Genomic DNA, 14,023 nt, shown 5'->3' on the forward strand with positions numbered 1-14,023 from the left:
AAATCGAGAGAATAATTATTCGCAAATAAACAGTTGATCAAAAGAATTAACATGGGTTTTAGCAGCATCAATATACGGCGAATAATTCTATTTGGCAAGTGATTCTTATCGCGAAATTATGCGATAATTAATTTAGGAATCTACAGTATTTTTACCATTTAAGGGTCCTCCACACACACACACAACTTATGTTCTCATGTGACTGAGCATTACTTTTAACAAGCATATCAACCTTTAAAAACTTGCCAGGAATTAAAATATAATTTACACTGATTTTTTAAAAGTTTAAAAAAAAAGTTTCAAGATAATTTTCCAAACGCTTTAACATATCTAGCACAACAAATTTTGTCTTAACCTATCGTATATTTTTAAGCTCACATAATAACCATAAAAAACTTGGTTTGATCAATCGACATATTTCTTAGAGAAATTTATTTAACTGATAGAAAATAAATAAAACTCATTTTCTCTTAAATACATCCAGAGGAAAATCAAGGAAGACTCCCTTTGTATATAAAAGGCATCAATGAATTAGATTACATAAAAAATAGAATTAAAATTAAATGCACTGATGTAGAAAACATATTTTTAAAATCGTTGGTATCATACTGGCCAAGGTTGCCACTAAACCTCACCCCACCCTTAAAAACTAAAAATTAAAATAAATTGATAATCTATTTTAAAATATTTCATAAAATACTGCGACGGTTTTGATAACCTATAGTAAAAACTTTGCAACTATAATGAAAACTTTACATCAAAATACATCTTTGATTTACTGCAGTAAAAACTCTTTGAAAACTTTGGAACTTGATTAAGGAGGCCGACTATAGTTTCCATTGCGCAATATTTCGCGCATCATAGTAATATGAAGCTTATTCACTGATTTAAAGAATTTTTTTCGCTTAATTATTAAAATCAAACAAAATTAAGAAATTATAGGCATAAAAATGTAATTACAATTTGATATAACTGATTTTTTAACCGATTTTGCAATTGATAGGTAGGTTGACGTCGTTGCAGTGTGTTTTTGACGTTATGATAATCTGTAGCTCTTGAAGAAAGGAGTAATAAAAATATTGTTAAAGAAAAAGTAATGAACATACGCTCTTGAAATTTAAAACATAGAAATTTGAGAATATCTCTAATATTTTAAAATGTTTTTATGTGAATCCATTGTGTACGTCATATTTTGTAATACTCTATAAAAATAGTAAAATTTGCTAATTTTTTTGCATATTGAGATGCCCCCTCAGGTAACAAGACGGTAGAATTTTGTTTTTCTTCCATATATTGTATAATATAGTATTACACATAAAATATTATAGTTTGAACAAAATGTCTATTGTAGTATTTGTATATTTTGCTTTAAAGTGCTAAAAATTGGCATTTTCCTATATAATCCTATAGTAAATCTTTACCAGTATTTTGAAACGGTCCCTCAAAAATACCTGGACGGTAGATTTCCCCCAAACTTTACATGTACACTGAAGTTAATGTAAATTATATATGGTATAAAAATGAAGAGTTTTGCTATTGTAGTTTTCACACAATAAAACTATAGTCGGCCCCCTTAACTAGTGAAATTTTTATTTACTTTAATGAAAACTTGGGAATTTTGATTTACAATAGATGGCTATAAAAAAAACAACTAGTTTACTATATTGGGCCACATCGCTCACCTGATTGACTTGGGTTCTTTTCCAAATTTCCCCTCTTGCTATACCTATCGTGCCCCATCCCCTCCCTTTTCATGATTTTAATATCTAGAATCTACACTACCCCGGAATGCTTCCACATAAGTTTCAGCTTTCCTGGCCCAGTGGTTCTTGAGAAGAAGATTTTTAAAGATTTGTTCTATATGTTTCTATGTAAAACTTGATTTCCTAGTGTGGCCCCGCCCTACCCCCGGGGGTCATGATTTTTACAATTTAATATCTACACTACCCCAGAATGCTTCCACATAAGTTTCAGCTTTCCTGGCCCAGTGGTTCTTGAGAAGAAGATTTTTAAAGATTTGTTCTATATGTTTCTATGTAAAACTTGGATTCCCTAGTGTGGCCCCGCCCTACCCCCGGGGGTCATGATTTTAACAATTTAATATCTACACTACCCAAGGATGCTTCCACATAAGTTTCAGCTTTCCTGACCCATTGGTTCTTCGGAAGAAGATTTTTAAAGATTTGTTCAACATATTTCTATGTAAAACTTGGATTCCCTATTGTGGCCCTGCCCTACACCCGGGGTCATGATTTTTTCAATTTAAATCTAGACTACCCAAGGATGCTTCCACATAAGTTCAAGCTTTCCTGGCCCAGTGGTTGAGAAGATTTTGAAAGATTTGTTCTACATATTTCTATGTAAAACTTGGATTCCCTATTATGGACCCGACCTTCCTTCGGGGGTCATGATTTAAACAATTTAATATCTACACTACCCAGGGATACTTCCACATAAGTTTCAGCTTTCCTGGCCCAGTGGTTCTGTAAAAGATTTTTTAATGACCTCACCCTATTTTTGTCTTTTCCTGATTATCTCCCCTTGTAAGGAAACTTCCTTTTATCAATTTAAATTCCCCTTTACCCACCCGAGGATGCTTTGTACCAAGTTTGGTTAAAATTGGCACAGTGGTTCTTGAGAAGTCGAAAATGTGAAAAGTTCACAAAGGGACAGACAGACGGCGGACAAAATGTGATTAGAAAAGCTCACTTAAGCCTTCGGCTCAGGTGAGCTAAAAACTTGCTCGAAGTTATAATTCGGAACACATGCATATTAACTTTTGCAGCTGTCTACCGGCAAGCAGTGGCGTCGCAATATGAATGTTAAATTCCAGGAGAGAATTTTATCAAACAAATGAACAAAAAACGCCCCAACAAGTTAAAATTTTCCATCCAACATTGTCTCCCACAAATTTTTATTATTTCATGATAAATAAAGCATTACTGTTGTCATATGTCAGGTCATTTTCTCCAAATACAATCCAAAATCCATTCTGGATAATCCTTTCAATTTCAGAATAACTGAGATCTGAGTTGTCACTAAAAAGAATTGCGTAGTATGACACGCAGTAGCAGCCAGTGACCACCGTCATGATTGTCAGGAAGGCGAACGTGTCCAGGAACTGAAAAATGAATATGAAAGGGTATCTTACGTTTGAAAATAGTTTTTAGAATAGACGAAAACTAACTAAATTCAAACAGGTGACTACTGCCTAATAGAAACTGGTAGGCATAGCTAAATACCTTGACAAGAAAGATTGTGAACTTCATGTAATGCTATTTATGATGAATCTCATTTCTTTATACAGTGTAACTTTAATTTACAAGCAAGGAATATACTTATAAAAGCTATGTTAGATCATTCGTTGTTTCTTATTCTACCTCAAATCACCTACAAAGAAATTTGAATATATATAATTACTCCCAAACTGGGCTGTGCTGTTTGCATTTTTATAAAACAAATAAAAGGTCCACATCGGTGTACCATTTAAAGATATATTTATGCCGTATTAGTGTTTTATTTTAAAAGAAATAAATATATGTGGTTTCTCATCAAATTATATAAGTTATATACTTTCTGCAAATAAGACAATTCCACTCCATCACTTTTAAAAATTATGAACTATTATTTGGTAAAAATTATTTTCTCTCCGAGTCTGATAATAAACGCCTTTTATTGAAATATTCATGATCACGTGGTCTCGCATGCTCAAGGCAAACAATGGTCCAATCTCGTGAATGAACCGAAAAGCATGATGGTCTACTACGTTTAAACTACAAACACGTGAGTTACGGATTGTCAATACGTGAGCACACCTCAGAGTTCGTTGCTTTTTGTACCGAAGACAAATCATGTGCAATAGTCTTTTCACTAGCAGTGCAGCACGGGCAAACTCTAAACAAACGGACTTGTACAATGGAGTGGGGAAAACTTTAATTTTTATCATTGTTAATCATTTGTATGCAAATATGAGCATGGGATTAGTAGATAATAATGTACATAATGCATTAAGCGTGTAAATGCTTGGGAAAATGCATCAAGTCTTTCCAAGAGCGATTTTAAAAACTAGCCTTTACGAAAAACACGTGTAGTATTTTATGTAGTAACCCATAAATGCATTAAATGCAACTCATTGAGCTGATTGGTAGATTTGTCAGTCATATTGGTTCCTCACTGAACAGACGTCACAAAAAATATCTTCATCGACCTGATTATTCTCGCGATGCTTTTCCCGCGCACATGCGCAGATCCAGGATAAACCTCAGTCCTTTATAAATATGCATGAGGATATCGTGTTCTTTTCCCGACCAGTACTTTATTAATACCGAATAATATTTCGTCGAATTTGCAAGAATGATTCATTTTTGATACCTTATCATACTTCAGAAATTTTTGTTCGGTTTCAGCTGTGAAAAAAATACTGTTTAACACTGTTATTCAAAGTTATTCCGATTTTTAAAGCTGGAATACATGGTGAGCGCATTTTTGCCCATATTTTTCAAAAGGACAGTAGGTGTAGAACTGTTGAAAATTTAACATATTTCAGGGAGAAATTTGGGCAAGCCTGCGCTCGGGGTAAACGTTTTGAAAAAAGGTACAAAACGCCGACCGTTTTCTTCACTATTTACGGGTATTTATTTACATGTCATTGACCTCATTGGCACCTGTTTAGTATTCCAATTTATCACGTGATTTGTAGACTCAGGTAACTGTGTGAATACAAAAAAAATCAATAAATCACGTGGCTGTACCTCCGATTAACATTCTGTCGAAAAGTGACCGACTTATACCGTTAAATTTGTTTGCTTGTTTGTTTTTGGTTTTCTCTGGTTACATGTGCATTTTCAATTAATCAACATCGAATTTTTTCTCTGCCAAGTATTTTGATAGGGTAATGGAATATTAAATTGGACAAAAAAATATCATATTTTTAGTTCTTGAATTTAGCGGACACGTTTCAACTCAGAGTTTCAAAGAGTCCCAATCTTTGCAAAAAGCATAATTCCTCAAAGTGTTTTTATGTAAACATATAAGCACACAGGGTAGAAATACGTCTACATGGTTTAATACTAAAAATTACTTACTGGGACCAGAAAACAACCCCCCCCCCCCCAAAAAAAAACAATCACACAAATAATGAAATTGTATTAGTGATAAAATTTCACCATATGCAGCATAGCAAAAAAAAGAAAAGATCTGTACACCATTATATGTACCACAATGTAAGAATCTACTGTACTTTTAAAAGCAAGGAGAGAGAGATTATTATTTTTTTTAAAAAAATCGATACGGTACTAATCTTTTAGAAAATAGTTATTCTTTAAAATGATTTTTCCGTGTTCATAGACAAGTTTTCTTCCTTTATCAATTTTTTGAGTGTTAAATTTCCACCTAGAAGCAACCAAAAATTGGGGGATTTGGATATAGGGAAGGGAGTACATGTACTTCTCAAAGATCCTCCCCAGCACCCCTATTTAAAAAAACAAGAGGCCCACGGGCCTTATAGGTCACCTGAGTATCATGTAACAACTTTCCAGCGATTGTATTTGGCTCGTGTTTTAATCCAAAAGCCATGAAATTCACAAATTTTGAAGGAGGCACCATTGCTTATCAAAGGGCAGATTTCAAAGCAGTAATTTATTTTTAGTCAAAGTACCCCCCTGGTACCCCTGACCCAGCGGCCCTGAAATTATCTATTTTGAAAGAGACCCCTTTCTTCATTATAAGGCCAGATTTTTTTTGATGTTTAGGTTTAGTTATGAACATGAGAATAAAAAAGTCCCGAAGGAGAAGGAAATAAATTTTTTTTTGATAAATCAATTCTTGACATTTGTACATTCTTTTTTATGCTATTCTAATAGGCTCCTTACCACTGGACACATAATGCTTACAAATAGGAAAGTAGAACATTTAATTGCTTATTTAATCATCTACCAGTTTGGGCCAGTTATATGAATTTGTGATGTTGGTCAAAATATATTTTTAAAAATCAATTCTTTAAAAGTCTTTAAATATATCTTCATTTTTTAATATGTGTTAGGTGAATGTGTAGACATTGTTTTAAAATTAACTTGATGTCTAAAATTATAATTCCTATCATAAAACAGACAGGGAATATTGGGGAGTAGGGTGAACATTTTTTCAATTAAGTGTAAAATATTTTTTCTGGCTGATACAAATGATACTACATGCCTGTATATATATATGTATATTCTTGCCTTTTAATCATGTTAATAGTTGAATTTTTTTTTTATTTCTCCAGGTTATTGTTTATTTCTTCCTCAAATGGACTTAACTTCTCCCATAGTTTTATTCATTACATCTGATGCATAAGCAACCCTTTTCGGAGGAATGATGCTTAGACTGTAAGCTATAACAGAGACCTAAACAATGTCGCTGGCAATATGCAATAGCTACCACTGGGCAGTTTAAAACCTTGGGGAGGAAAATAATTTACAGACAGATACTTTTGAAACGAATACATAATTATCTCACCAGCATGTCATTGTGCATCAAAGTCGTCAGCATTTTATTTGTCCTTTGAACGGGTGAAACGTTTAGAATGAAACTCGTATCGATGAATTTTACACTAAACCAAGCTATCATCTCAGGTCTAGCTTTATTTACCCGCCGTTTCATCTTAAAACCGGAAGTGCGAGTTCGTAAATTTGAAATCTCGATCCCGACTCAAATATGACATCGGAAGGAAAAAAATTGTTTTATTTACCTTGAGTGGGGGTTTGTGAAACTGAAAATAAAATAAATCCTGGCCTTAAATATGTAATTAGATCATTGGTATATTAACCAGGAGCAAAGGATAAGATGTTCAAAAAATTCATGCATTTCACTATATAACCATTAGAGCCCCACCCTAAAACAAGAACCCCTGACCCTGGGGCCATAAAATTCACAATTTTGGTAGAGGCACTCTTGCTCATCATAACTATGTACTTAGTTAGTTTATTTATTACCAAGGAGCAGAGAAGAAGATTTTCAAAAAATTCATGTATTTTCACTATATAATCAATAGAGCCCCGCCCTAACACCAGAACCCCTGACCCTGGGGCCATAAAATTCACAATTTTGGTAGAGGCACTCTTGCTCATCATAACTATGTACTTAGTTGGTTTATTTAATACCCAGGAGCATAGAAGAAGATTTTCAAAGAAATAATGCATTTTCACTACCTACTTATTTAGCCCCGCCCTAGCACTAGAACCCCTGACCCCAGGGCCATGAATTTCACAATTTTGGTAGAGGACTCATTGCTGATTACAATCATGCAATCAGTTTGACTGCTTGATGTCCAGGAGTAAAGAAGATTTTTAAAGATTGCATTAATTTTAGTGGTTTTGGCCCCACCCCTCAGGCCCCAGGGGGGCAGGGATCATGAAATTCATAATTTTTGTTCCCCTTCACCCATAGATGCTTTGTGCCAAATTTGGTTGAAATTGGTTCAGTGGTTGCAGAGAAGAAGCTGAAAATGTTCAAACGTTAACGGACGACGCACGACGACGGACGAAAACGGATAGCAATAGGTCACCTGAGTTTACTCAGGTGACCTAAAAAGCGTAATCTTTGAGAAGTTCTTTGTGTTTACTTTTCTGTATATTTTGTATTATATCCCAGAAGCCATTATAACTGGCTATTACATGTGTTTTCAATCGATCGATATAATGCCCCGCCTACTCCGAATATTAATGTGTAACAATTAAAACCTAACTCGGACAAGCGCAACATTCCGGAATTAACATCCACTAAGAGGGCTTTTTTAATTACCTGAAATGAAACTAAAGCGCCGTTTTCAATGAAAATTTTTGCAAGTTATGTACCACATAGATAACAAGATATGGGTCTAGTGTAAAAAAATTAAGATTCGGGTTAATTAGATAAAGGGGCCACGGCACTATGCTTAAGTGGTAACATTCTTTCTGTATACGGCTATTATTTATAATAATTCGTAGTTCTCTTTTGTTTTTATGATGGATAGTATTGCTTGACCCACATGGGTGTATTATTCAATTAAGAGATATTTTCTATTTTACTTGTTATAAACCTTCGTAATGTTTTTTTTTCGATGACATACCCTACCATGTACAGTTAAGGTTCAAATTGGAAAATCGGCAAATTATGCAGATGAAAATACATTCTTCATACTAGCGGTCCTTGGCACGAAGCACCTGCTGTGTGCATATCCGCACTCCCTCTCTCTTCCCGTCAACGACTGCAGAATAGACGTGCCCCTGTTAGCTCTGTCATTATTGTTCCTATAGTGTAATTGCGGATATATTGACACGGCGTATTAGGACATTTTAGCTTGACAGCGGAGTAAAACTTAACCTGCACGAATTACTGCCTGTCGCTATCTTGAATAATTTTCGATATGAAAGGCAGCAGTTTTTGTTTTGTTTTTGTATATATGTTTATACTTGCATTTGTGTTTAGCGGTTTAACAGCTTCCACTCGTCAGCGTTTTAGAAAAGTTCACATAGAACCTCTTGCGTCAAAACTATTTATTAAAATTCAACTTTTATAACATATTTAAATTCAATAATGTTAATGTTTTAACATTCAACGAAAAATCTGTTCAAAAAGCTACCAAGAAGCAAGATTTATGAGAGACTATTTCTTGTGGTGGAAGGATATTTAGCAGATAATTCTGCAAATCTGCAAATTTATTAAATTTAATATCTTGGAACTTTAGTATCACGTACTTTTGCTCGGGGAATATTTTCCGTTATGATATTGCTAGGAATATTAAAAAGTCTTAATATATATTTTTAGAACAAGTTTTGCACTTTCCTTCAACAAACTTTGCCAAAAATTAAAGATATGTCAAATAAGTCTAGATGAAATTTATACCATTTTTCGCCTGAAAATCATATTTTGACCAATATTTCAAAATTAACATCTCTAGCATCAACTTTTTCTTTCATTATTTTAAAGTACTTGATACTTGTGACTGAGCAGCACTTAAGTCGTAAAAAGCTTGATGGAAGAAAATGTTTATATTGCCTATTTAGTTTTCTCATACCCCAAATATGTTACTTTTTAGAGCAAAGATCACACAATAATTTACGCGCATTAGATTGCAAGATTTGTTCATTGATAAATATTATTAAACCTATTTAATTAGGTGACCTGAGTAAACTCAGGTGACCTATTGCTATCTGTTTTCGTCCGTCGTCGTGCGTTGTGCGTCAACATTTGAACATTTTTATCTTCTTCTCTGCAACCACTGAACCAATTTCAACCAAATTTGGCATAAAGCATCTATGGGTGAAGGGGACAAAAACTGTGAATTTCATGATCCCTGCTCCCCTGGGGCCTGTGGGGTGGGGCCAAAACCACTAAAATTAGTGCAATCTTTAAAAATCTTCTTCTTTACTCCTGGACATCAAGCAGTCAAACTGTTTGCATGATTGTAATCAGCAATGAGTCCTCTACCAAACTTTTGAAATTCATGGCCCTGGGGTCAGGGGTTCTAGTGCTAGGGCGGGGCTAAATAAGTAGGTAGTGAAAATGCATTATTTGTTTGAAAATCTTCTTCTCTGCTCCTGGGTATTAAATAAACCAACTAAGTACATAGTTATGATGAGCAAGAGTGCCTCTACCAAAATTGTGAATTTTATGGCCCCAGGGTCAGGGGTTCTGGTGTTAGGGCGGGGCTCTATTGATTATATAGTGAAAATACATGAATTCTTTGAAAATCTTCTCTGCTCCTGGGTATTAAATAAACTAACTAAGTACATAGTTATGATGAGCAAGAGTGCCTCTACCAAAATTGTGAATTTTATGGCCCCAGGGTCAGGGGTTCTGGTGTTAGGGCGGGGCTCTATTGATTATATAGTGAAAATACATGAATTCTTTGAAAATCTTCTTCTCTGCTCCTGGGTATTAAATAAACTAACTAAGTACATAGTTATGATGAGCAAGAGTGCATCTACCAAAATTGTGAATTTTATGGCCCCAGGGTCAGGGGTTCTGGTGTTAGGGCTGGGCTCTATTGATTATATGGTGAAAATATATGAATTCTCTGAAAATCTTCTTCTCTGCTCCTAGGTATTAAATTAACTTAATAAGTACATAGTTATGGTGAGCAAGAGTGCCTCTACCAAAATTGTGAATTTTATAGCCCCAGGGTCAGAGGTTCTGGTGTTAGGGCGGGGCTCTATTGATTATATAGTGAAAATACATGAATTCTTTGAAAATCATCTTTTCTGCTCCTGGGTATTAAATAAACTAAGTGCATAGTTATGATGAGCAAGAGTGCCTCTACCAAAACTATGAATTTTATGGCCCCAGGGACAGGGGTTCTGGTGTTAGGGCGGGGCTTTATAGATTATATAGTGAAAATACCTGAATTCCTTGAAAATCTTCTTCTCTGCTCCTAGGAAATAAATAAACTAAGTACATAGTTATGATGAGCAAGAGTGCTTCTACCAAAATAATGAATTTTATGGCCCCAGGGTCAGGGGTTCTGGTGTTAGGGTGGGACTGTATTGATTATATAGTGAAAATACATGAATTCTTTGAAAATCTTCTCCTCTGCTCCTAGGAAATAAATAAACTAACTAAGTATATAGTTATGATGAGCAAGAATGCCTCTTCCATAGTTGTGAATTTTATAGCCCCAGGGTCAGGGGTTCTGGTGTTAGGGCGGGGCTCTATTGATTATATAGTGAAAATACATTAAATCATTGAAAATTTTCTTCTCTGCTCCAGGGTATTAAGCAGATAAACTACCAATATAGTTATGATGGACAAGGGCTCATATCTTCCACTCTTCCACAACTGTGAATTTCAAGGCCCAGGATCAGGGGTACCATAGAGGGGGGGGGGGGGTTGTACTTGTATAATGAAAATGAATGAATGGTTTGAAATCTGCTCCTTGGTATTAATCAAATATCAAGGCCTAAGGGTCAGGGATCATGTATGGTAGGGGCACTACTGATTATTGCTGAATATTACTGATTAGTTGAAATGCATTTTGTGTTCCCTTACCCTGCGTATGGGTATTAAGTAAACAAAGTAAGCAACTGCTAAGTGTATTGCTATGATGATCAATGGTGACTTTCAAAATTGTGAATGCCATAGCATCTGGCTTAAAACATGAATCAAATTCAATCACTGAAAAGTTGTTGCATAATGTTCAGGTGACCTATAAGGCCCATGGGCCTCTTGTGTATAATAAAATTATATTTATCGCCATGGTTACATCTGATAAAATATTATAAAGGTCAAAGTAATTTACCAAAGAGTTAAAGTTTAAGTACAAAAAGGTCAACTTAACTGTACCGTAGATCAGTAAGATGCACACTGACCTCCTATTTTCTCTGCAATTTTGAGTTACACTATATGAGTACTTATACAAAATATACTCATCAAAAAATCCTTGATTTAGCAAATTTCACGAGTGACATACCCTAAGTAAATTTAAATTTATGCCCATTTGAGGGTGCGCGGCGAGAGGGAGTGCGAGTTCATTTTCTTTAGATTGAGGAGATGGAGACTTTGAGGCTTACTGGGGAGTGGAACTTGCACCGGGAGAACGTAGTCAGCGGAAAGTTCCCACCGGAAGCGTGTGACTTACTCCCGGTGTGTGTAGCACACCGATGCCCTAAGTGGATGGTTCCCCGGATTATGTCACTTTTATGGGATGGAGACATGTCGCTAACGCAGGGAGCTGATTGATTCTGATGGGTATTTGGAGGCGCCTGGCTTCTAGCAGTTTTATTCCCTACTCCAGAAACAACAGACTGGAGGGGGTTATTGACCGTATTAAAGGAAATATTTCCAAATGTGAAGTATTCTTCATGGGTTAACTGCAGGGTAGACAACCTTGGTCTGGATGTAAGGGTCCTGCGCGGCGGAGATATTGGTTTATTGCACACACATATGACCTCTGAGATGGGATTCGTGAAAAATAAGGGTTCCATGGAAAAGAATACGGGGTCTCAGTTAAGTGGAAAAACTCAAATCCTTGTGGGAAAGATGAAATCTGACAAACTGCAGTCAGCTACTTAACCACAGGAGCTCAAGGTCACTGCCAGTTCTTCTGTTACGACTACTACATGCAGCTAGGGAATGCCTGGGTTCCTAGTTCATTACAAGAGCAGAACCTTCCTGTTAAACAGCCCGTTCCTAGTTTGTCCTGTCCCGAATCTGTTTCTGTTCATAAGTCTAAGGATTACGTCTGTTTCCACTCCTTAAGGTCAGCCACTTTCTTCCATAGGCTGCAGTATTTTTTGCTCGGTCTTGCCGAGTACATTAACACTTTGCTTTTTCTTATCAAGGACACAATGAGTGGAAGGTATCCCAATATGGGCGCAACCGTCCCGGGTTAGATTACTGGGGGTATGGGCATGCCCAATACAGCAACCACTGCATTTGTGTATTCTAATGCAGTGAACTTAGACAGTCGGGGCTCTGGTTATTATTGTGGGTTGTTAGGACAGTCGGTGGCACTACGGGGTTGACAGTCATTTGTCATGGACATTGCTAAGAAAGCCATTGGTGGAAAAACTTAGTTTTCCAAATGCAATGAAAGCAGAGCAGGAAATATCCCCTGAATACTCTAGAAGAGGCGATTAAACGCGTCAAAACGTATCAGCTAAACCTTAGAGCTTTGAACCAGACGTCTGAGTGCAATAAGATCTATCTCTTAGAGACCGTAGAACTTACCTTAGCTTGTCTCAATGACAAGATCATTACAGAGAGAGCTTGGATTTTGAGTTTCGGGGCTTTTGCGTTGATTCTAGGGTGCGCACTAAATCAAAGGACAGGTACTTCGATTACAAGGAGCGCTTTGATCCTTAGGAACCTTCAGTAAGTTAAGAGGAACACTCTGCTCCGAAGGGTGCGACACCGCACCATCAAGGCCCATGCCGAGTCACAGGACCAGGATCCGTATAGACTTATACTAAATGTTTCAATGTTACGTACAGCAATGCAGCAGAGTAACGTCGTGCTACAAATCCAGACACCAGCGACAAGTTCTATGGACTGAACGTAAATGCTACCTATGATATATAGACCCTCAGGTCAGGTAGGCAAGGAATCGGTTCAGGTGCGTGGTGTTTTCTAATCCACACAGGGAGCCAGCGTGTGAAAGCGACTTTTGATACGGCAGCCAACATAACAAAAATCTCGGGAGAAGTCCTAAAAACTACAGTCCAAGTTTGTTAGGGACAACAGTGTTAGGCTAGCTGGCGAGTGGCAGGTATGATGGCCTAGCACCTCGGGCATCCCAACTTACGCATCGAGGATTATGATTTTGTTCATCATCCTAATTGACATGTGCATAAAGTCTTAGGTTGGACGAGCAGTTTGTACATAGAAGTTACATGTAAGGAAGCCTATAGTTTAACTGAAAGTGTTTATACAATTTAACTTTATGATATCAACATACGTTTGGAATATTAAAGACGAACAACATCATTGATGCAAACAAGGTAATTCTAATATTTTAATAGTTTACCATTCTCTTTATCATAATAAGCTTTGTTCCAACAATCTCTGATATCATCAACGTATTCAAAGACCTGATGCAGAGAAGTATGAAAGTCAGCACCAAAACCATCTTAGATGCATCACGAAAACCTTTCTCATCGCCCAGTTTAAGCAGCATTCCAACAGTATACACAACCATTGTTATCCAGTCCAATACAGTCCACCAATCAAGTACGTATTCTTTAAACCGTTTTCGATGTAATGAAATGCATAACTGCAATATAATGTGACACAGCTCTTATAGAAACAATAATTGATTTTTGTGCTCGTATAACTCGAATTTTAACAGCAGGAATATTAAACAAGAGGCCCAGGGGCCACAGCGCTCACCTGAGCACATCGGGCTTGAATTTACCCCCCCCCCTCCTCCAGGCGTTCATCATTTGAACAAACTAGAGTCTACACTACCTGAGGATGATTCCATATAAATATCACTAATCATAGTTTAGAAGTACTTGAAAAGAAAATTTTAAAAGGTTTCCCTATATATCCCTATGTAAAACTTGGGTCG

The 14,023-nt window shown here is 36.3% G+C and overlaps 1 protein-coding gene across 1 annotated transcript in view; it reads right to left on the minus strand.

The window, feature by feature from the left end:
• LOC134274695 (transient receptor potential cation channel subfamily M member 5-like) overlaps positions 1-13,702 on the minus strand; it is a 28,236-nt gene extending 14,534 nt beyond the window's left edge. Inside the window, exons 1-2 of the mRNA XM_062756947.1 lie at positions 13,481-13,702; positions 2,944-3,121 (exon numbers count right to left, since the gene is read on the minus strand). Coding sequence (XP_062612931.1) covers positions 2,944-3,121; positions 13,481-13,651 — 349 coding nt within the window. The 5' untranslated portion in view covers positions 13,652-13,702. The remainder of the gene's footprint in view (positions 1-2,943; positions 3,122-13,480) is intronic.
• Positions 13,703-14,023: the final 321 nt, after the last annotated feature.

The sequence above is a fragment of the Saccostrea cucullata genome, unplaced genomic scaffold (genome assembly GCF_032062105.1).
Source record: "Saccostrea cucullata isolate Sc308-1 unplaced genomic scaffold, CSIRO_AGI_Scuc_v1 ctg1497, whole genome shotgun sequence".
NCBI lineage: Eukaryota > Metazoa > Mollusca > Bivalvia > Ostreida > Ostreidae > Saccostrea > Saccostrea cuccullata.